The 25,743-nt window shown below is 41.5% G+C and overlaps 1 protein-coding gene across 1 annotated transcript in view; it reads left to right on the top strand.

Annotated features, from left to right (window-relative positions):
* The window catches only part of EMB2421 (FAD/NAD(P)-binding oxidoreductase family protein), a 107,902-nt gene extending 89,835 nt beyond the window's left edge, over positions 1 to 18,067 (top strand). The window contains exons 10-11 of the mRNA XM_087664324.1: positions 16,651 to 16,816; positions 17,385 to 18,067. Coding sequence (XP_087520450.1) covers positions 16,651 to 16,816; positions 17,385 to 17,852 — 634 coding nt within the window. The 3' untranslated portion in view covers positions 17,853 to 18,067. The remainder of the gene's footprint in view (positions 1 to 16,650; positions 16,817 to 17,384) is intronic.
* Positions 18,068 to 25,743: the final 7,676 nt, after the last annotated feature.

Here is a 25,743-nt window from a genome sequence, read left to right on the forward strand (position 1 = left end):
CCGGCCATAAGAAATACGATACTCTCCTCGGCCTCCAGCTATCCCATAGGCGGTGCCAAAAAGTCCGTCGGAATGGCTCCGTGATGCTGTGCTCCGCCCAGTGCGTGCTACGTGATGATGCCCAATCCATATCCTCCTGCATTAGTACGTGTCTACGAATCTTGGCAGTGTACTCCAAGAACCTCAATGGCTTCTGGGCGGCTGTAGTGGCTGGCCATAGCCACTCTCTTGGATCCCACTCCAGCTCATCAAGTGGTCTGCCCTCCCAAATCCAAAGGTGCCACTCTCTGAGCTCCTTCTAGAAAACATAGGGGTCCAGTCGCCATGTCTTCCCCTGAAGGCCCGCCACCCAGATCCTCCTCCACGAAAGGGCAGCTATCCCCTCATCTTGCTGCCCTCTGTCAAGGGCCAGACGCCCCTCCTCCTGAACGGTGAAGAAAGTCCCCCGTGGAGCACCGCCCACTCTACTTGCTACTTGTAGTGGGATGCCTGTTGGTGAAAACCTAGCAGCCCATACCTCCCGGGCTCTATCGGCATGCGCATTAGGGGAGCAAGCCACTCCAGAGGTATGGCTGCATCTATCTCCCTTCTTCTCAACTCCACTCCTCTCTGGCAGACTGATACTCGTTGCAACATCTCCTCGTTCTCCATCCTGTACACCTCCCACCATGTTCTGATGGTACAACCGAGCCTGCCTCCCAACCAGCCCACTAGATGTGGGGGCGCTCGCCAATTTGTGCCCCTTCCTGATCTTTGACCTGGGGGTTCCATATCACGGGCTGACGATCTATCTCCTCCTAGCAGTCTGGGGGGCTCTGGATTAGGGCCTTACAGAGGCCCTGCCACACATGGAGTAAGCTGTGTAGGAAAGGTGATCTGGGGTGGGTGATGTGGGCTGACGTGAAGATCCATCTCAGGGACGGCCTTCACTCACCGCCAAACCTCGGTCTACAATCCTGAAGACCCTCCTGCAATAAAACCTTCCAGGTCTGCCCACCTGGTGTGAGTCTGCAAACAACTAGCTTGCCCAAGAGGGCCATACTCTGATACTTTGGGTCTATGATTCCAAGCCCTCCCTCTGACCGCTGCTGTATGATGGTCACACATGCCACCTTGGCCTTGAAATCCCTGGAGCCATCTGACCCTGATCAAAGGAAGTTTCGCACTAGGTGGCGAAGCTGCACTACGCAGGATGAGGAGAAGCACCAACACAAGGCAATATACCATGCCGTCGCTAGGAGAATTTGGTTAACCACCAGGGCTCGGTCGGCTAGTGAGAGGCGAGCCGTGCTCCAGTAGGTTAGCTACACGGCATGCGATATCATGGTGGTTCGTCTCCCTGAAGATAGTGCTATGCATGGATTGGGGGATGGAATTCCATCATGGAACCCAGAGCTTGTCGAGTAGGTTGTGGAGGATGGACACCGACGGATGGAGTCAAGGCAGAAGTGTTGGGCCTTACGCATGGCACATGTTATTCATTGTGAGACACCTGTATGTGTCATTAGAGATAGAGACGTGAGAGTTTTAAAGTCATGATATGCTCATGCTAGATAGTGTTTATGTATCACACTTGTTGGCTCCATTTAGTGAGTATAATTACTAAAATTAGTATTTTAATCTTTAAATGCAGGTACATGTGCTATATATTCTAGCATGCATACGTTCAGATATCGCTTACAATGGAATCATCCCTCCAGAGTTCACAAAACATGAAATTACTGCAAGCCGGGCGGGAGTGATGTCAAGTCCCACCTGGAACCCTAGGTACCGGATGGTCTGCCCTTTGCTCACCTATCTAAATTCCAGGTGCACTTCCCACTCCGTGCTAGAGTCAGGGTCTATGAGGAAACCAACCGACTTTCGCCATTTGATTTTTGCTCCCGCTGCAAGACAGAACACCTCAAGAGCCAGCCTCACTCTCTCCAGCATCAGCTCATCGTCCTCTATGTAGAGTGCTATGCCATCTGCATACTCTGAGTCTAACAACTCAGTCTTCTCTCTCACTGGAAGTCGGAGGCCGCGTCAAAGAGAAGGAACAGGTACGGGGCTAGGGGACAGCCCTGCCATACCGATCTCTCCAGCTGAAACTCCTCCCCAAGCCTACCACCGATGAGAATCCTGTTGGTGGCTAATCTGTATAGTGCGAAGACCCCGCGAATCCAAGCTTGGGGAAAACCCAACCTCACCATGGTGCCCTCTAGGAAGTCCCAGTCCACCTTGTCATAAGCTTTCTTGAAATCCAAGAGTAGTACAGCCAATCTCTGCCCAGTGTGCTGAGCCCACTCTGTCGCCTCAAAGAAGGTGAATACATTGTCCAGGATGCTCCTATCCTGGACAAAGCTTGTCTGTGTGTCATGGATGATGTTTGGAAGCACGGAGCGTAGTCGCCTACCAATCACCTTTCCCAGCGCCTTATAAGCCACTAACAACAATGTGATCGGTCTCCATTGGGAAAGTTCCAACCGGTCTCCCTCTTTGGGGAGAAGACTGATAAGGCCTGCCAAAAGACTCCTTGGCATTTGTCCTGAAGTGAAGATCTCCTGGAAGACTGAAACCAGCCTTCCTTCTTGGAATGGGTGGTGATAACCTGATTTAAGAGTTAATTACAGCAATAAATAAATGCACATAAAATGAAATACACACTTTTCCAAAACATTCTTGGACAGTAGACACCCTGTTGGCCCCAAAATTGGTGCCCCTTGTGGTATTTCTTTAGCTTTCATTCAATTGGAAGGAGTACAACTCGAGATTCTTCAATCTCCTCTTGCTAACCAATTGCTCTTGCTGTCATAAATGACCAGCAAGCCTTTTGGGTCATTTACCCCTTGATTCACCCAGGACTTCTTCTCCAATTTGACCCTTGGCTGACCAAATGCTGCCCCAAATCAAATTGGGATGGGTTGGCTCCTAAAATCCCTTGATAATATTCAATTATCAGCTGCTGATTTCAGTCCCTTGAGCCTTTAATCTCTGGCATGGATCCTGCTAAACCCTAATTTCTGCTGTAAATTAGGGTTTACTGCAGAAATTACAGATTAGCCCATAAAAAATGGCTGAGATCTCCTCCGAATGGCTGAGAATTGCTGAGCATAGGCTGAAGGAGATGAGAGAATATTGTAGAGAGAGAAAATTCTAAGATTTGTCACGAAGAACTGATCAAAATCAGTAGCTGCCCTGCTGTACCAGCCCCAAACGGATGCACTAACAACAATAGGAGCATCAGAGACTGTGATCTTTAGGAGAAAGTGCATCAGCAGCCATTGCCAGCTTCCCAAGGTCAAGAATATGCAATCTCCATCACCAAAATGGTCTCCAATGGCTGGGAAATGGCCCCAAAAGCTGGCAGCAGTAGTCCAACATCTCTTCCCAATAGCTCCAAAATGACCTCTCCCTTCAGCCCTATTTAGCCTTTTCCCCACTTGCACAGGAAAGTTTTGCTAAGTGGCAGCTTTCTTAATCCATTTTCAGCAATTTCCAGCCATTTAATTAATTTTCAGAATTAATTAATTCTGAAAATTAATTCAACCCTTAATCCATGCCCAGAAAATTGACCTTGCCCATCCAAAAATTAATTGGCTAGGCCATTTGCAACCCAAAGTGGTCCCATGCATTAATTGACCCTTGGACAAGCATTAATCCATTAATTAATGCCTAGTCCCTAGTGTCACCACTGACACTTAATGGCCAACTAATGGTCCTAGGGGCAAACTGACACTAAAATTCACCTAGAATCTAACAAGTGTAACTTGTTACAACTTTTGTCTTTGACACCCATATTTTTCACAGGGTCCTTTGGCCTTCAACTGTAAAAAAAATAGCTTACACCTCACATGTGTAACACATGTGCATCTTTTAATTATACATTTGATTAATCCTTTAATCAAATGTCAATTAAACATAAGCAAAGTATAAAATTTTCACGTCCTCGTGAACAAAGGCCATCAGTAGGGGGTCCTTCACCACTTCCCAGTAGGAAGTGAAGAAGGCCTTAGAGAGGCCATCCTCTCCCGGTATTTCTGCCCGTCCTGTGTATGGAAAGCCTTCTCTAGTTCCTTCTCTGTGAAGGGGGCTAGGAGGGAGCGTCCCATCTCCTCTGAGACGAGGGATGGGATGTGATCCCAGACCTGCTGCCTACATCGCTGCCCTCTACCTGAGGCTGTCTCCTGCTGGAACAAGCGATTGTAGTAGTTAGTGGCAATCTCCATCACCTCATCTAGGCTTGAACGAGTCCTCTCATATTGATCTCGAAGGTTGCGTATCTACTCTCCTAAGGAGTGAGGCTAGTGCACCTGGAAGAACTCCCTGCACATCATATCTTCATTCTGGCTGAGAAAGTTGCTGAGGTGCGGAAAGAGAACTCCGAGCGCTTGTCCTCTACGCCAGCAATGGTTGCTCACGCGCACACCTCCTGTGTGTGGAGGGTGGGATCCCCTGGTGCCTCCTATAATAATCTTTGCATGGCTGCAAGGTCTCGTCGGAGAGCTCTCTCCTCCCAGCTCTGTTGCCTGGCCTGTATGGCTGCCTCTTGGCAGATTCTGCTCGACTCAGCTAGGGCCTTTGCAACCTTCTTTGCGATCCGGTTCCTCCTTCCCCACTCCTTGGTCCAAACGTGCTTAATCTGTCTCGTCACCTCCTCCCTCCTATAGATCGAGTCAGGGATCTGACAGCAGGCTTGTGTGTCTAGGGCAGATGCTAGGGGATCTAGTGTTAGGAGAACGGGGCAATGATCGGACAACGTGGTGCTTGCCAACTACCCAATTGGCCTCCACAAGAGCCACCCCACTCTCCCACATAAAACCTGTCCAACCACTCCAGCAGGATTCCACCTAGCCGCCTGTATCCCCAGGAGAAGTCTAGTGACCTCTTCCTCTTATGGAAGGCAGGGTCTCTCCAGGCATCGCGTACTCCTGCTGCTAGTAGAAAGACCTCCCATGTCTCCTGCTCCTCCCCAGCTATGCCGTGGTAGTCTTTGCCTCTGCCGTGCTGGTCCTCCAAAGCTTCTAGGTTGTTGAAGTCTCCTCCAACAATCCAGGAGTCCACCTCTGGGAGTCCATCCGCGATCTCCCCCCAAACATGTTGTGTGCCCTAACCTCTGTAGGGGCATAGACATTGAGGACTCCAAAGGCAAGAGTCCCCAATATCCAATCTGATCCATAGAACCCTCCCTATCACTATCGTTTCGTGGTCGCGTACACCAGCGGTGAGACTCGGGCCTCTACTCTTGCTGTGGGCATCTATGGTGTGCTCCCAGTAGGTGTGCGAGCTGCCCGGGAGTACCTTCCCAACCCGCTGGGCCTGGGTGGGAGTGAGCTTGTGCTCCTCTAGAAGTAAGATGTCGATCCGTCCGGCAAGGACAGGCTACAACTCTTGCCAAACAATCAACTTCCTTGAACCATGTGCCCCACTATAGTGAAGACGATTCACATTCCAGGATGCAAGGTGTAAGCTCACGAGGAAACTTGCGATTGATCGAACAGGCATCTGCTTGGTGTGGAGGTTGCTGATGAGAAGGAAAAACTATGGGGCATGCAAGTACGCTTTCCCGCATGTTTGGATGGCGAACTCCAGTCCCCCCATGATGGCCCTCAACCGAGCACCAAAGGGGTGATAGATGCTCTAGGTGGTACTATCAATGTGTCTATCAACCATACTAAGAGTTGTGACTCTGTACACTGGTAGAAACGGGCCGCCTGTGCTAGGGGCCACTCGATCACATCCCTCGGAGCTCTCCATTGTGGGGGGGCTCGAAAGATCATGCTCAAGTGTGGTACCTCAGCTCCAGCCCACCAGTTAATGTCCATCATGCAACCAGGCCACTACTGTGCAAACAATTCTAGTCCTTCTCCCATCCACTGGGAGATGTGGTCCGCCACCTAACTCTTCAACTCCTCCCCAATCTGTGTCATTGTCCAATCCCCTAAGTGAGAGGACTGAAGGGAAAAGGCGTAGTTTGGTTTATCCCGTGGTGCTAGTAGATGGACCTTGCCCCTCCTTGACTTACCAACCATGAAGATCCCCACCTCTAGAGGTAGTGGGAACTCTCCTTGCTCCGCAACTCTCAGATAGGACCATGGGCCACTATGGAAGAACTCTTGTGGCAATAACTATGTCTGACTAGGAAAAGTGTGACGAGCGGCAAGGGCAGATGGGTGTGTGGCAGTGTGGGAGGGGGAACATTGTTGGTGCGAGGAGGATATGGGCATGTGTGGTTCATCGCCACCTGTGGTAGGAGGGGGGGTGGGTCTGGGGGGGATCTTCTGAAATGGGTGCGGATCAGGGGGGCTGCTTGGTGTTGGGAATAAAGGGCCATCGTGCCTTTAATATGTGCACGGGTGTGAACACACCCTTAGCACATTGTACTTTCATACATATATCTATCTACCTAAAGTGGTACACTCGTCATTGTACCAAAAATGTGTTCACTCTCTACTCTGCTCACTTGCACTCTCTTTGTCTCTCTCACTGCGCGTAATGACTGTCTGCCTCGATCTCCGTGCCTAATCGATTCCTTCAAACTGGTATGAGAGCGTAAGGTGCTGAGCGTGCTGAGCACGATCGTTAGTCAGGCTGAGGCAGTCGTGAGCTGCAGAAAGCGGACAGGCCGTGGAGAGAGTGCACTTGGCCCCCATGCAAAGCCGATCAAAACTAAAGGGGCAAAGCTTGCGGACATGGATCGGGACGATTGGGATGAGTTGAATGAGCTTGCACGCTCAACCATAGAGCTATCGATTTCTGATGCCTTGCTCTTCAACATTGAAGGTTTGGATTCTGCATATGCTATATGGACTAGACTGGAAGAATTGTATGCACAGAAGAGCGCTGCAAGTAAAGTGTATTGGCTGAAAAAGCTTATGGATTTGCGTATGAAAGAATGTACAGCAATGTCTACTCACTTGAGTGAGTTTAACTCCATTTTCAGCCAGCTGGTTGCCTTGAAGTTCATGATTGATGAGGAATTTAGGGCTACTTTCTTGCTTTGCACTCTACCAGAGAGTTGGGATATATTCAGGACTGCTATGAGCAATTCTAATGTGATCCTTTTGTATGCTGATGTAGAGAGTGCTCTACTTATGGAAGAGATAAATCAGCAGAACAATGCATCCAGTAAGTCTTCCAGTGCTTTGCATACTAGGGGAAGATCACAGCAAAAGGGCAAATATGATGGCAAGGGACGTAGTAAATCACATGGCAAAGATATTGAATGCCATCATTGTGGCAAGAAGGGTCACTTTAAACGTGACTGCTACAAATGGAAGAAAGAGAAAGGAAAAGACAAGAAGACAGATGGTTGCAAGGAAGAGAAGAAGGACAGTCAACCTAAGAAGAGCAGTGTAAAGATCGAAGAGGTGAATGTAGTCACTCATGACAGTGACAGTGGGAGTGATGTACTCTTTGTCTCTTCACATTTTGGTGCACATGCTCTACTTGCAGATACAGATGATGACATGCATACCTGGATTCTTGATTCAGGTGCTTCCTTTCATGTCACCCCTCATCGTGAGTGGTTTTCTGCATATACAGGGGGTCGACATGGTGTTGTCCATCTTGGGGACAACTATGCATGTGAGATTGCAGGTATTGGCAGTGTGCAGTTACAGTTTCAGCATGGCTCTGTCTTTACACTTCAGCATGTACGGCATGTACCTCAGTTCAAGAAGAGCTTGATCAACATAGGGTAGCTAGATGATGATGGTTTTCATACCACCTTTGGTGATGGAAAATGGAAGATCTGTAAGGGATCTAGGGTTATTGCCAGAGGTTGCAAGAGTGATACGTTGTATCCACTTCATGTATCTAGTGTGTGTGACCATGTCGTTGCCGTGACCGAGCAGCCAAGTGTTTCTTTGTGGCATGGCCGGTTGGGACATACAAGCCAAACAGGAATGAAAGTGCTTTTTCGTTTGGGTTACTTGCCTTGTCTTCGTTATGCTGATTTTGAGCACTGTGACCATTGTATTTATGGCAAACATGCACAGACTTCTCACAAAAAGTCTCTTTCTTTGAAATCTTCTCCTCTAGAGTTAGTACATTCAGATGTATGTCAAATGCCAGGATTATCTTTAGGGGGGAAGAAATATTTTGTCACCTTTGTCGATGATGCTACACGGAAAGTATGGGTTTACCCTATTCGTAGCAAGAATAAAGTGCTTGACAAGTTTAAAAAATTCTTAGCATTGGCTGAAAATCAGACAGATAAGACACTTAAGTGTCTTTGCTCTGACAATGATGGAGAATATGTGTCCAAAGCCTTTCAGGCTTTTTGTGATAGCAAAGGGATAAAGAGGGAGCTCACTGCCCCTCATAATCCACCCCAAAATGGAGTTGCAGAGCGTATGAATTGGACCATACAGGATAAGGTCTGTATGATGCTGTCTCATGCTGTATTACCCCATGGTTTTTGGACAGAGGCTGTTAGGACAGCCATTCACTTGATTAATCGGTCACCAAACAGGTCTTTGGAGGGGGGAGTTCCCCAAGAAGCGTGGTCGGGCAAGCCACCTTCATATGCTCATCTAAAAGTGTTTGGCTGTGAGGCTTTTGTGCACATTCGTAAAGAAAAACGCAGCAAACTTGAGCCAAAGTCTTGTAAATGCATTTTCCTAGGATATGGTGACGAGGGTGAAATGAGGTATAAATTGTGGGATCCCGAGAAAAGGAAAATAGTACGTAGCAATGACGTTATCTTCCGGGAAGATCACATGCACAAACAACCTGAAAAGACTGAGGAGGTCCGTAGGGTTGTATTCCGGGAAGAAATACCTTTTGGACAGCAAAATGTGCCCGCTGTACAGCAGCAAATACCTGCTGTAAATGAACCTGTAAATGCAGAAAATGATGCTGGAAATGATCAGCCAGCTATTGCCCATGAAAATGAGCCATTACATGTGCAGGAACAGCCAGGACATCAAGCTGTTAATGCTGATTTGTAGGCTGAAATGCTAGGACAGCATGCTGAAAATGGAAATTTGCAGGAACAGCCAGCAAACAATGACCATTGGGTTAGGAGATCGTCTAGGGCTACCAGACAACCTAACTGATTTGTTCGTGGTGCAATTAATGTGGTTGAGTATGTCATGTTGACAGACTGTGGTGAACCATCTTGCTTCAAGGAAGCAATGGACAGACAGGACAGCAAGAAATGGTATAAAGCCATGTTGTCAGAAATGGAATCTCTTGACAAAAATGGCACTTGGGACTTGGTGCAGTTGCCTAAAGGGCAGAAAAACCCTTCCAGGCAAATGGGTTTACAAAATGAAGGTCACTTCTGGTTCCTCACCAAAGTACAAAGCAAGATTGGTTGCAAAGGGATACAAGCAGGAGCATGGAATTGATTTTGATGAGATTTTCTCTCTTGCAGTCAAGATGACTACATTGAGAACCATTTTGGGCTTGGTTGCAGTTGAGGATATGGAGCTCATACAGATGGATGTAAAGACTGCGTTTTTACATGGTGATCTGCATGAAGATATATATATGAAGTAGCTTGAAGGGTTTGTTGAACAAGGGAAATAACTAATGGTCTGTAAACTCAAAAGGAGTTTCTATAGCCTGAAACAAGCACCAAGAGAGTGGTATCATAAGTTTGATACATTCATGCAGTCCCAAGGCTTTCATAGAAGTCAAGTGGATCACTGCCTGTACACCAAGAAGGCAGCAGATGGCAGTCTGATTATCTTGGTTTTGTATATTGATGACATGCTGATTATTGGCAGGGATACTCATGCCTTGGATTTATTGAAGCAAAGCCTTCATGGCAGCTTTGACATGAAGGATGTGGGTGATGCAAATCACATTTTTGGCATGCGAATACTCAGAGATAGATCTAAAGGTTTACTCTATCTATCTCAACAGAAGTATATCTCCAAAGTTTTGCAGCGTTTCAATATGGAGGGGGGGAAAACAATTGGGGTTCCATTGCCTCCATATGTGAAACTCAGTGCAGAGGACAGCCCTACATCTGATGATGAGAAGGCTGAAATGGCCAAGATACCATATGCTTCAACTGTTGGCAGTTTGATGTATGCTATGGTTGCTACACATCTTGACATTGCTTTTGCAGTGGGAGTGGTTAGCAGATACATGGCAACCCCTGGCAAGAAGCATTGGGATGCAGTGAAAGGTATTATGAGATACCTCAAAGGCACAAAGGAGTTGTGCATCTGCTTTGGAAAGCAGAAGGCATCTGTTGTTGGCTTTATGGATGCAGGCTATGCTGGTCATGCGGATTGTAGGACGTCTACTTCTTCTGGGTATGTGTTTACTTTCACAGGAGGAGCGGTCTCTTGGATCTCCAGGCTACAAAAGTGTGTTGCGTTGTCTACTACAGAGGCAGAGTATGTAGCTGCCACTAAGGCATGCAAGGAGGCTTTATGGCTTTCACGTCTGGTGGGAGAGCTTGGCATCACAGAGTTACCTGTTCTCCATTGTGATAGTCAGAGTGTTGCGGGATCTCAGGTGGGGTAGTCTGCGGGTGTGGGGGCTGTGGGATCTCAGGTGGGGTAGTCTGTGGTGCGGATGGTGGTTGTGGGGGATTGCGGTCTTGCGGGGTGGGGCGGGCAAGCCATTTTGCACTTCATCTTGGAAGTGTTTGGTTGCAGTTTGTGCACTTTATTGGAGTGATGGCTCAGCAAAGTCACAATGACCATCGCAACATTTTGGGTGTCCTCATTCAAGGGGATAAATTGGATGGCACCAACTACTCCTTGTGGAGTTTCATGGTGCACAATCTGCTTGTTGCCAAGGTTATTTGGGATTTTGTGACTAGTAATTCAACTAGACTAGAAGGATTTGCACCTCATACTCCTCGAAGAGGGGCTAGAGGGCAGCAAGCTGGCCGTATTGCTACCCACATTCCTCCTACAAAAGAACAAAGGAAATGGGGCTCTAAAGATGCATGGGTCTTATCCTCGATTGCTCTTTCAATCAAGAGGGCAATCATACCTCATATCTGGTCATGTAAGACCTCAAAGGCAGCTTGGGATGTTTGCAGTACACAATGGGGCTAGAATCTCTTACTCGAGAGGAGAATTGGCAAATGCACACATGGATGAGGGTGACTCTATGACAGATCACCTTATTTACATTCAAGATTTGTTTACATCCATGCAATCAGCCCCTAGGGGAAAGAGAGTTTCTTGTGTGAACAGCTCTAGCTATGATGTATGTGCTATTGGTACAGTTGTAATCATTGCTACGGATGGGTCAGATTTTCAGCTTATGATGTTTTCTTTGTAATCGGGATCACTAAAAAACCTTCTTTTAGTTTCAGTCTTCGATAAACAAGGTTTTTAAGTCATCTTTGAAGATGAAAAATGCATTGTCAGAGATAGAGAGCTTGATTATGTTCTTCACTTATTAAGGGCTTTGTACAAAGGTAAATTTTTGCTTGATATTGATGAGAAGAAATCTCTTCATGCTCTAACAGGTAGCACACTAACTCTTGCTATGCAGAATATGGAGCTTTGGCATGCTTCCTATGGTCACATGAGTTTTGGCAGTCTCATGATTCTTCAGAGTTGTTAGATGGTTGATGCTTTCCCTACTTTGGATATTCCACATCCCCAAGCTTGTGAGGGTTGCATTCTTGGCAAAATGCACAGGTTTGCCTTTATGAAGGATGGTGCAATGCGTGCTGTTCGGAAAATGCAGCTCATACACTCTGACTTGTGTGGTCCTATGTAGGCGAGAGCAATGTGTGGTCATTTGTATTTTTGTTACATTTATCGATGACTACTCTAGATACACTTGGCTGTATGGTTTGAAGGCCAAATCGGATGTATTTATGCACTTCAAACACTTGGTTGCAAAATCGGAAGCAGAAGCACATTTGAAGGTGTAGACCCTAGGCACGGATTGAGGGGGGGAGTATATATCATGTGCATTTGAGACATTCTTGCTTGAGCATGGCATTACACATTAGGCCACTGTGATGATGACACCTCAAGAAAATGGAGTGGCTAAAAGAAAGAATCACACTCATGGAGATGACTAGATGCATGCTAAAAAGTGAAGGACTTCCACTTAAGTTTTGGCTTGAGGGCCTACAATGTGTCAATCATATACTTAATAGGGCTTTGACAAAGGCACTTGAGATGATTACTCCTTAGACATGGCATGATCAAAAACTGAAGGTTGATTGTTGTGGAGTGTTTGGATGTATAGCATATGTTCATGTGCCTAAAGAGCTTTGTGGGAAGCTAGATGATAAGGCACTTAAAATATATTTTCGTTGGATAGATTTCAAAGAGCAAAGGCTACCGTTTGTATGATCCTTGTACTCTAAAGGTGTTTGTCAATAGAGATTATTTTTGCTGAAAATGCAGCCTATTCCCATGATTAGTTTGGAATGCTAGGCACCTATGAGAACGGTGATGTCTTTGAGGGTCTTTTGCCACTTGCATTGGGATCTATGCCTACTAAATATAGAAACAAATGCATTATAGCATGTTGAACTTGCCCTAGTTGCCTAAAATCAGCCTCTAGCTGATCTAGTTTCTCTTAGGGCACTGGACGACACAGTTGTGCAAGAAAGGGCTGCTATACATATAGCCAAAACAATCCCTAGATGGCTTTTACAAACTCTTAAAGAGAGTTATATGGATTCTTATTTGCCTCAATGTACACGTCTTGGTGCTAGAAATGCAAGAGGGGCACAATTTGTTGATACAAGCCATCTTATTGATGATGAGGAAGCATATGCTTTTGCTAGTACTCTTTTGGATGAAGATGAGCCTACATGTTTTGAGGATGCACGACAGGATGTGCATTGGTTGCAAGCCATGAGTGATGAGGTGCGCTCTATTGAGCAAAATAACACTTGGGAGTCTTGCTGACTTGCCTTTTGGTAAAAAGGCCATTGGCACACGTTGGGTTTACAAGGTGAAAAGGAAATCTGATGAGTCTATTTGCAGATACAAGGCAAGGCTGGTTGCGAAGGGATATGCTAAAAAAAAGGGCATTGACTATGAGGAGACATTGACTCCTACATCTAGGATGAAGATTTTAGTTGGGATGTACATCAATTGGATATAAAGATAGCATTTTTGAATGGAGATTTGGAAGAGGATGTACATGTTGCACAACCTCTAGGCTTTATTGTGCAAGGCCAAGAGCACAAGGTTTGCAAGTTGAATAAAGCCTTGTATGGCTTAAAACAAGCTCCACGTACTTGGTACTCCAAGATAGATGCATTTTTAACCACACAAGGGCTCCAAAACAGCCCAATTGAACCCACCCTCTACGTCAAGAAGGGGGGGGGGGATTTGATTATCGTCATTCTTTATGTAGATGATATGTTACTCATTGGACCAAATGAGAGAAAAATTGCAGATTTCAAGGCTGAATTGCATTCCTTTTTTATATGTCAGATATGGGGCTGATTCACTATTTTTTGGAGATTTGATTCACCAAAATCAGCATGGTATTTTTATGTCTTAGTCATAGTGAAACCAACCTTTCTTTTGTGGATGGGTTGTAAATCCCTGATTACAACTTAATTATAGCAACAAACAATAAATACAAATTTACCTACTGATCTTGGACAATGCACACCCTATTGTACCCAAAATTGGCGCCCCTTTCGGTATTTCCTTAGCTTCATTGAAGAAAAAGTTGAAAAATGAGAATACTTATTCTTGATGGTCATCTTATTGAGACTCTTATAATCTATGTAGAAACACATCATGACATCCTTTTTCACAAGAATGACACACGTTCTACAAAGACTTATTTAGCTATGTAATCGTAAAGTTGCCTAGCAATCTTGTCTTTCCCTTTTAGGCTAGTCTGATAAGATTATTGAGAAATAGGATGGCTATTGGGCAATGTTTTGAACCTATAAATCTAATGTATCACGAGATGACAAAAGTCCATTAGGTAATTTGGACGGAAAGGCATCAATATATTCATGTGGAATTAAATCTAAATATCTACTTACGTGTGAATTAGTATCATAGATGATCGAACATTTTCAGTAAAATAAACATAGATAACAAAATTTGGATCATGAAAATATTTGCTAAATTCCAAAGCTAATATTATATGAATAACCCTCGATAACATGAAAGCAACTATCAAGCTCAAAAGAAAGTACACGAGTCTTATAATCAATGTATAAAGAGGAAAATCTATCAAACAACTGTAGAATGTGAAGGATGACATCAACATGATTTAAGCTCATTAATCAGAAGTCTAGAGACTGATGGTACCATTGGATTAAAACATCCCATCTTAGCACCATTCGATCTCAGTGCCCCTTGATTCAGGCAATTAATTAGCCTTCACCCACTTCATAGACGATGGAAATGCCCCAAATTCAATGGCTGGCTAGTCCTCCACCTGAATTTAGCTAAAATTCACCTTCAGCCCTGAAAAATCCAAGTCTTGGAGCTTCCAATTTTTGGCACGCTTCCTGAGGTTGTTGCTAAACCCTAATTTTTGCTGCAAATTAGAGTTTATAGCAGAGAAAACTGAAATTTCTCAGCCTCTGGTGATCTCAATGCTGCAATCTTTGGAGCAAGACTGGGAGATGAGAGAGAATGCTGAGGAGAGAGAAAATTCAGACTTTCTTTGCAAAGAACTGTGAAAATTTTTCATTTACTATTGCTGCCCTTTCTCAACAGCTTGTAGATGCAAAGAACTAAAGAAAATCAGTCATTTACTGCTGCCGCCTTGTCTCAACAGCTTGTAGATGCTATCACTTGCTGTTGATTGGTCTTCTCCTGCCCCTGGTTGCCTCAGAAGGTCCTCCAATGGCTGCAAATCAAATCAGCAGCATCTCCTCCGTCTCTCTCGTAGATTGAATACACTAAAAATGCCTCTCTCTAGCCTCTAAAGACGTTTTTCAGTCTTACATGGGCATTTTTTACAAGTGGCAGCCTTCCCAAATGGTTTTTTCAGCATTAATCATAATTAAATATTAATTTTCAGTCTTTAAATACAGAAAATTAATCTAATAATTATTTCCGTGCCGTGAAAAATAATTTGACTGGCTAATAATTAAATTGGCTAGGCAACTTTCATTCCTGAGTGTGTCTGCGCTATCTTTGACCATCATATTGGTGTTAGGTACCATTAAACGCCACTTCTCTAGTGTCACCAACTAACACTTATAGGCAAACGAATGACCTAGGCCAACAATTGACACTAGATACCACCAAGTACGTGTGCAACATAACTTAAAGTAACTTTTGCCTTTGACATCCCATGATTTTCTTGGGTCTTGGGCCCGTAAGTTTACTCTAACCTCAGTTGCACCTCACATGTGCAACATTTACTTAATCATGTGATTAAAAATTAATCCACATGTTAAGTGAGATTTCAAAAATGCATACCCTCATGACACAGAGTATGTTTAGAAGTTGCTAGTAAGCCTTAAAATGCAAGATTGTAAACCTATAAGTACACCTATGGAAACATGGTTGAAGCTTTCAATGCATGATGACAATGATCCATCATATGTTGCTATTTATAGCTAGGTTGTTGGTTGTCTCATCTATTTGTGCAATACCTATCCTAGCACATAATATGTAGTATCACAGGTGAGTAGATACATGCATAGTTCGAGGACACTACATTGGCGAATTTTTAAGCGCATTTTTCGTTATTTACAAGGAACACAATCATATGGTTTGTTATATTCCAACGGGGGAGACTTGCAAATGCATGCCTGTAGTGATTCAGATTGGGTGGTGGCCATGATACAAGGTAGTCTACTAGTGGACATTGTTTCTTTCTAGGCTAGTCATGCATTTCTTAGCCAAGTAAGAAGTAGCCTATTGTGGCTACTTCATCTTGTGAAGCCAAGTCCTTAAACTTACTATCTTTTGGTGATTGATTCACTCCTTGTACATCATCACATTGGCATTGTGGGGGGGGGGGGGGGGGGGGCGCTCATTGTCTTATTTTCACACCCTCTCTTCCTCCATTTCCAATAGAGTGACATGAATTTAGTTATGAGGTTGTTGTGGCCTCCTCTTTGCCTTAGTTTCCAAGGCTGCAAGTAGTACATAATCCAAGAAATTATCCAATAAAGCAAATATATTGTCCTGCAGCTATCCATCTTTGGCATAAATGGTTGATCCACATTCTTAGTAATCAACATATTTATTTTTTGGAATGTTGGATGTTTCAGTTTTTTAACAAGCAAAGAGGAAACTTGATCCTCTCTTTGCATTATGCCAAAAAAAAAAAGCGATTCATTTCTCCTAGTGTAACATAGTGTATTTTGTGAATGTTGGATGACAGTTTTCTGTTGTAAGAAAGGAGGAATCTCACACAAACATGACATTTGTGAACAAGCTAATTACCTGTTTAGTATGGCTATTGAAGTGATATGGATTACTTGCTTCTGTGAATTGAGAAGTAGATAGAAAACCAGTCATTGCCCAGTAACTAAACTTGTCTTCATTGTATGCATGTTTATTCTCTGCATCAGGATCATGTGGCTTCTGCTTTGAGAAAGGGGTATTTCTTTGCAAACATGACTTTGTCCTAAGCTTATTTGGCTGTTTTTGCATGGTTATCAGAAGATAAACTGAAAGTGGATGAATCGATGATGAACCCACAGTTCTATTTCTGCCACATGGCAAACACATGTGATGTAATGGTTCAAGATATATGTTCTTATATGTGGTTGAAAATGTCTAGGTATATGTCTGGAGCTGTTTATGAGCAAGAGAATGCATCGGATAAGGTAGAGCGGCACATTGCAGCAGGAAAGAAACATGAATTCAAGCCTGCATGCAAGCCTGGTGTACGATTACCACACTTATTTATAGCACTTCTCGACAGACACTTGAAAAGAGTGGACAAGGTGAATATGGATGCTTTTTATTGAAAATGATGAAGCATTACTTTTGGTACAATCATACCTAAAAATATCCTTTGATTGTAATAAACTGAAGCTTTCTTCTCCAATATCTGAGAAATATACTCAGAAAAACTCTATGTTCTCTCTTGTGAGTAGGTGATGTACACATAGCGAAGCTTAAATAGGAGTAGCGTGGACACTAGATATTAATGTGCTGACTTTGTGAGTAGGTGATGTACACATAGCAAAGCTTAAGTAGGAGTACTGTGGACACTAGATATTAATGTGCTGATTTATAAGCATGTTGGTAGCTATAAGCCCTGACTAATACAAGCCAATCTCAGCATAGGGTTGTGCTTGAATTTTAACAGTTAGGGTCACATTACAAAGAAGATCATTGAATATGCCTGCTAATCATTGTGATAAATTATTAGGCTCCTTTAACATGGCTTTAATCACATGCATGCATGGGTCCAAGTATCTTTCATGTGAAGAAAAATTGGAAGTACTTAAAAAGTAAAATCATCGTTAGTTTTCTACAAGCGCTTCTAACAATGACTGGCCTTTTCAGGGTATATATTCAACACTGGATCTGATCAAGTTGGAGAAGCTTGAGTTTCTATTGTTAGTGGGACCTAATAGCAGTGGCCAGTTGTGGGGTGAGTCCTTTTTGTTTGTTACAAAAACCCTGTGTATCCCATCTAAGGTGGTGGTCATTTGGCCTGCTGGCACTGTTATGTACAACAGTGGGAAAAAGGCCACATCATCAGATCCATCGGTCTGTGGTAGTGTAGTGTCCAGTCAAGAGAGAACGAAGATGCTTGCATGGGGTCATGAGAAGCCAGAACATATTATGCATGTAGAGGAGATGGTTGATAGTTGGTGGGATATTTGCCAAATGCCGAATGTTGGAGCCATCCTGGTTAGACCTGATGATCATATAGGATGGATATCATCAGTGGCAAGCCCTTGTAACTCAATAGAAGTTCTCCATCATGTGTTTGAGACTATCCTTACAAGAACAAGCACAATCACTTGATGTACAATTCTTTTGATCTGTGGACTGTCATATCATTCATCAAAATTTTCTGCATTCAGTTGCCTCATGACTGCAGCATAATGGTTTTTGAATGGCTTAGTATATAAGCCAGTCTCTGTTTGCCGTTTTTGGGCTTTTATTAGCCAGTGATGCTTCAGGAGAGACATCCCCTGTGACAAAAAGAAGAAAATACTGATAAAGGATTTCTGAGCAAGGTAATAATCATTTGTTAGTCCCTTCTCTCTCTTTCTAGTTAGTTTGCATTCAATAAACTTATTCTGCATCCCTGAAAAAAGGGTGTTGATAGTGTTAAGATTGTGCCAGTCTGAGGTTGAAGTGTGCATGCACGCACGTGTGTGAATCATGATGATAACACTAATTCTTTTTTCTTTTCCAAATAAAAGAAAACTACTCATAATTCTCGTATGATTGCTGCAGAAAATCAAGCACTTTGATTGCTTTGCATCCAGCTGTAGATTTCACTTATAATTGTAATGCATTGACCAAGCATTGGGCTAGACTTAGTACATGGCATCTGTTGCAGGCACAACAATATGATGCTTTACTTGCAAAATGTGGGTTGATCATTCTTTAAGCCTACTGAATCATGCACCATTGTGGTTGGGATTATCCTTGTGCCTGTGCTGTCACCACCTTTACACCACCCTTCCCCTCTCCGTTTTCCATCTTACTTAGACAAATTGTTTGCCTTCATTCCTTGTTGCCTTCATGTGCCTCCTGTTGTCTCTGCCTGCTGTGTTTGCAGCTCCACCTGCAGATCAACCTTTTGCACTTGTTGCGAATAGCTATGCCTGTTGTGTCCTGCTGTGCCCATAGTCATCAGAGGCTACACCTGCTGCGCCTGCAGCTCTGCCAGCAGGTTTGTTTGCCTAGTGACTTGTAGCTCCCCTAGCCCTTGCTTTGGTCTTTGCCCACCCATCCTTGCCCCCTCCGCCTGTTACTATACCTCCACCCCTCCTGCTAGTCTCCTCCTTACTGCTGGCTCCTCGTTTGTCTCATTGCCCCCCTCCCAGCTTATTCCTAATTGCTCCCTTTCTCTGCAGCATACTTCCCCTAAGTTTTTTGTTGGTGAGCAACTCACATGGTGTCGTGTGGTATCATGTCCAATGGATGAAATAGTGAAAGAGTCCACCAGGGAGTTCACTTATATGCCTACTAACACTTGGTTGTTTGTATGAGGAGTTGGGTTAGTTAGGCAACTCGATAGGGAGATTTGACAAGTGGCTTACATGCTCAGTGAAACCTCAGTCTTTTTAATGTTATTTGACAAGTTCATGTGGTTCATGCTGAAGTGTAGATGTCTGTAGGACACTTTACACAAGAGAAGGAAGAGACTCTCTACATAAACTTTAATGACATGCTGCCCAGGAGGAGAATTCAGCAATGAACAGGGTGCAAAAAACAGGGATTTGTTCTGAAGAATTCACGGAGGGAAAGGAAGAGTTTTATGCTTTTAATGAGGGCTCTCAATTCGCTCATAACAGGGGTAACACTTGAGAAGAGCAAGGTTGGAAGAAGTGTGTTCTCTGATGTGTTTTTGGGGCTGAAGTACAATAGTCCACTGCTGTTATAGAGGGCAAAACAGGGCTGAACTGTTGATCATAACTTTGACATTGAATTTTTACTTGATTTGGGTACTATCTACTGCTGTAGGTTTATTTTGGGCTAAAATAAGTGTCTTTTGAAAGCTCTAGCATAGAGCTTTTGGATTTATGCAGGCAACTTTGTCTTGAATGAAATCTATGTATATTATGTACGGATTTTGTTCTTGGCAAGGGGTCTATATCTTGAGTTTGGATCATATGTACAGCAGTTGAATTGATACATGCAAAGTATTATTTGAGCCTTTGTCTCAGTGAATATATCATGAGCGATTGTCTTGAACTTATTTGAACCAGATGCATTATATAAGATATGAATTAAAGACCACTAAAAGTAAATTACAATATTTCTTGCATCTCTATTGTAGATTACATTCTTTCTTCTAAGATTTCTTGTCTTTTTTCTCTATGATTCTTCTCTACAAAATCTTGGTGATTTAAGCGTTACATTTTAACCCCCTCAACAACGGGTGGCATGAGTACATATAATTATAATATTTGGTTAGATGTCAAAGCAACACATGGGTGGATCACAAGTATACTCGTGTGGTTTTCTTCATAGAATAGCTCCTAAAGATCTACACCACAAAATTGGAGGGAACAATGTGGGTTACTCCCCTACCCGGGTGCAACTTCAAGATTGGCTTCACTCTACCTTGTGTATCGACGTCGCATGCATAGTAGAGATAGTGTTGATGGGACAAGGTATATTCATGGTTCACCTCACCTTTGTGGAGACAACATAGGAGCTTGTGGATAGTCTTGTGGTCTCAATGAAAGGGGCAACATTTGTAGGATTCCTTGTGACATCGGTTTCATATTTTTTGATATGTTCCAATATAGTGTTATTAATCACTATAGACAATTAATACGTTATTTTTGTATTTTGCATTCCATTCTTTTCAAACTTCAATTCTTTTGCAGTTGTAGGGTCACTTAGCTCCGATTTCTTTTCATCACTTGAAACAAACTCAGAGGCATTTTTCAATAAGAAAGTTTGTTAAATGAAACTTTCATTATGGATAGTTTTTGTTTAGATTCTTAATAATAAGATTCCCATTGTTCTTAGTTATTATGACAAAAATTAAGTATGAAACAAATAAATCTTTTGTAATCTTCTATAGGATGTGTACAACAAACAAAGCAACTTTTTTTACAATGTTCAACAATATATATGATGGAACTTACGTATTAAAAATTTGTAACTTGTGCACTTGAGATGTGTCAACACAGATGGAATTACAGTATGTCCTAAAACTGTAGGTCACAACCTTGTAGAGCTAAAATGAAGCTCTAAATGGCCTTAGATGAAAAAAGCCACAACATATAATCTTGCACACAAAATCTCGTAGCAATTTGAGATTGTTGCTTTGCTTTGCTTCTAGTATCTCCATAAGCCCTAGCCAAGAGAAAGAAAACAGGAGAGCTTCGTGCAAAGTGCTTGCTTGCTTGAATTCTTACACTTTCTGTCACCCAAACTTTCAAAACCACCCTTTCTCAATGGTGTCACTTTGATACCATGATACCATGTTACAAATCGCATGGTGGGAGAATTTGTTTGAGCTATTGTATTGAACATACACAATATAACAATAAATTCACTCAAAAGTAAAAGAAGAGGAATGAGATAGATGTTAAAATGTGTTTTTAAGAGAGTTTTTTTTCTCATAATATAATATACATAAAGTATAGATATGATATAATATTTAAAAATATAGTCTACTAGGATAAATAATGCATAATAAATTATACTAATCAATTGATGTTAAAACAATGTCAGTATTATAGACATATGCAACTAACAAAATATAATAGGTTATAAATTAGTGGCCATGTGAGAATCATATTCACTATTAATGTACTAACTATAGATGTGTGGACTCATCTAATTAGGCGGTCTATTATTAATGTTTGCACATGTTGAGCTTGCGATCTCAATAATATAGACTAACATGAAAGAGCTAAGTTGAGGCTTTCAATATTGTAACTTCTATCTCAACTTTTGTGAAACTCAAATCTAATTTATTCTTAAGAGGTATTTTGTCCAAAAAGATATCGCTCATGTTTGCAAAAATTCAATGAGGCTAAAATCTCTCCATAACAAAGTATACAAATCACAATAGTTATATAAATATAATTCAGATTTTGAAAAATTAATTCATAGTTTAGTAATCAATCCAAACATAGACAAGGTATCGATAATAATAATAACATTTTTAGGAAAAATTTCAAGTATTAAAATGATATCATTTGTATATATTTATGTTAGAAAAGATTTAACACTCCATAATTGTAGGCCATGCAACATTGTATAAAAAATCTTGTCAATGCAACTCTTGATGCAAACTGCATTTAATTTAATCAACCAACTTTTTAGTATTAATAAATAACATCAAGTTGATTGAGCAAGTAATCACTTGATCATATCAAAGGGGAGGTGCCATTGCGATGTGATGCATAGAACAATGTTGAGCTTAGAAAACTCTTCTCCAAACCTTCAATTGATAGCATGCCATCGCTTATTGTAGAAGGCAAGATTGTGGTTATCAAAAAAAAAAATCCTTGGGTTTTCTTTTGAGATTTGTGGTAAAGAGATGGCAACAAGAGAACAAGGGTGATGTGGGTATTTGGTGATGAGAAGGTAATATAACTTGGCGGAAGTTCGAGGGGATGCAGTGTTCCCTTTGAAGATGCCCATTCAATTGGTATTGATGAGAGCTTACTTGGTCCTCATTACAATGATTTTGGGATCTAATGATCCATCATTATTCAATGTAACATGAGGCTCTATCTAGCAATCAGACCCTTATTGATCAAGCTTATGCTCAAACCATATGCGCTCTATAGTGTAATGCCAAGAGGCATGGCATATGAAATTGCTCATTTTATTGAGATATCCAACTTAACACACATTGACACTCGCTTTCCTAGAGTGTTTTCACATTCATATCATTGACATCATTGGTATTTGCCCGCCATATCATTCCATTGATACCTTACAAATGGATATTAGTTAATCTACCTACTTGAGTTGTGTACATCTATCTAGTCATCTTTTCAGTTAGTATGTTCACACTATGGATCACTTGTATATTATGTATGTTGTACTTTCTCTTTATTCTTGGTATAGTGTTATAGTGAAGAAATATTAAGATTTTCGGCTTCCTATTATGTGTGCATTCTTTGTGTTGTGTGTCTTGCAAGAAATCAAGCTTCCTTTGTCTCCTTGTATATTTTCATGGTATCAGAGTGGCGTTTAAGTAAGGAGCTATGAGTTGCAAGCACAAGTTTACAACAAATTCTACATGTAGAGTACACTTATGGAAATTTCTCACATGCAATTTTTGATTGATAAGTTGTCTTCACAAGCTTGGAATGTTGAAGGGAGTTGAAAGACGTTTGTTTGAGGTTGTGCAAGCAGATTTGTGTTTTAAGTGTGTTTCGTCCTTTGCAAAGTTTAGAGGGTGTTCGTATACGAATTTGGTGAGATTTACGAACTTTGTAAACTTCATCATTTTGTAAATAAGTTGTAGGTGTTAGGTGTGGCACATAATATTTGTAAACTTTCAAAAAGTACATATGTTGCTCAAGGTATGCTTATGTACTGAGTTTAGTACGAGTGATAGTTTACATGAATAAGCAGATTATTGATAAAAGAATATTTTTGGGTTTTGATACACAATGTCTCAGGGATCTAATCAAATTATCAATGACAAGCTTGAAAAGCATAACTTTCATGTTTGGAAGTTCGGGTTGACCAATTTCTATAATGGTAGAGGTTAGGGTGGGACTATATTGAAGGAGATAATACTGAGACTCTAGTGTTACCAAAGGAAAATGCCATGCTTGAGCAGGCCAACACATTTAAGGAATGGAATCAGGATGCTCATAACATTATGTATTGTCTTTTCATCAATATTTCATATAATATGATTGGGTATATACAAGATGTAAACAGTCTTATAGAAGTGTGGAATAACATGATCAAATTGTTTGGTATAAATACCAAAGCTAGAAAGTTGCAATTGAAGTCTAAGGTAAACAATGTTAAGTTTGGTAATATCTTTATGAATGATTATGCATTAAAGATTTAGAGCATTATTGAAGCTCTTGAATCTATGAAAGTGCAAGTTGATGATGATGATATAGAGGCTACATATTTGGATGGCTTGTGCAAGGAGTGCAAACTATTTCAAATCTCCATTAACACAAGAGACACCATCCTTGATTTTATAGATCTGATGTCTATATTAAGACTAGAAGAGAAAAACTTGGGACGTTGCATCTTTGTCATGAAGTAAGAACGATTCAAAAAAGATGCTCTACTTTAACACAAGTAAAGATAGAGGTCATGGTGGTAGAGGTCGCAATGGTGGCCAGTATGAACAAAGTTAGGGGCAATCTTATGACTCACAAGATAAGTCATATACAAGTGGTAGTCTCCAAGTAGGGGGAGCCATAAAGGACATAGCAAACATGATGCATATTATGATAACATAGAATGCTATAATTGTGGCCAGAAAGATCATATTGCATGTGACTTTCCAAGTAAGAGAAGAGATGTAAACAATAAAAATGAGAGAATGCAACATAATAATTATGCATCTACAAGTAATCACGTTGTCAAGAATAAAAAGTTATTTGTTATATAGCACATATGATGAATGCAATGAATACAATTGCATTAGCAATAATGACCAACGATGTATGGTATGTGGAGTCATGTGCCTCTAACCATAATACATCTCAAGAGAAATGAATGGTTTAGAGACAATACAACATGTGTGACAATACATCATACCCTATTGCTCATGTTGGGGGTATCCCATTATCTATATATAGAATGGAAAAGTTAAGTGTTTGATTGATGTGTTGCATGTGTCTAACATTAGAAAGAACTTGGTCTCTATTGGGTAAATGGTTGAGAAGGAATTGTAAGTAAGGTCTAATTAGAATGGCCACTTTGTAGAAGGTTTCAAACATAGATGTCAACTGGTTGCAAAAGGCAACTATGTGGGAAGGATGTTTACTTTAGCTATAAATGTCCCTAAGCTGAAGGTTGCTATGTTTGCACAAGGGATAGGAATTGTGGTTGATATTGGCGTTTGACATCAATGTCAATATTGGGCATGTAAATATACAGTGGTTGAAGAATATGCAGTCACATGAAATCGTGATGGACTTGTCTAAGTTCAAAGTGGCTTATATATAGAAAGTATGTGGAGTATGCCAATTTAAAAAATAGACAAGGCATACATTTTCTCAAGATAAACATGTAAGTATGCATTTACGTGTACATTCAAATGTGTAAGGTCTTACAAATACTACTCAATGGCTAGATGTAAGTATTATGTAACCTTTATTGATGATTATACATAGAAGGTATGGGTGTTTGAGGTATTATCTGACTTTTAAGATTTTGAAAATATGGTTGAAAAACAAAGAAATGTGCAAATTAAGTACATGACGTCAAATGGAGGGGAAGAGTACCTCTTCAATGAATGTAGTACTTTTTTGAAATAACATAGAATTCAGACGCAGTTTACATGCAAATATACTCCACAACGACAAAATAGAAGGTATGGGTGTTTAAGTGAGGTATTATCTGACTTTTAGGATTTTAAAAATATGGTTGAAAAATAAAGAAATGTGCAAATTAAGTACATGACGTCAAATGGAGGGGAAGAGTACCTCTTCAATGAATGTAGTAATTTTTTGAAATAACATAGAATTCAAATGCAGTTTACATGCAAATATACTCCACAACAACAAAATAGTGTTGATGAAAGAAAGAACGTGCACATTATAGACATTGTATAAGCCTTGATGTGGTTGAAAATAATATGTCTCATTATTATTGGGTTGAAGTTGTCTTTACATCTGTGTATATTATGAACATGACTCCCATTGCTACAGTGCATGATATGACACCAAAGGAGAAGTTTACTAGCAAGAAACCAAATTTGTCACATGTTATAGTATTTGGATGCTTTGCATATGTCAATATTCTTAACGAGCTAATAAGAAAAAAATTGGATCCGAAAGTTAAAACGTATGCTATAATCAAGTTACATTCTAGTTACAAGTGAGTAGAGGTATTGTTTTTCATAAGATGAGTTGATATGTAACTAAAAAATAGATTGTTGCATATGATATAAAAGAAAAGGTGATTGCAAAAAGTATGGGTCCATGGTCCACATATATTGAGTGGGCTAGAAGATCCCTATTTTGGTAGGTCTAGTAAAAGACTATGGAGTGATAGATTACAT

Source organism: Lygodium microphyllum, chromosome 23 (assembly GCF_053477565.2).
Source record: "Lygodium microphyllum isolate KBCC chromosome 23, Lygodium_microphyllum_v1.1.10, whole genome shotgun sequence".
Classification (NCBI taxonomy): domain Eukaryota; kingdom Viridiplantae; phylum Streptophyta; class Polypodiopsida; order Schizaeales; family Lygodiaceae; genus Lygodium; species Lygodium microphyllum.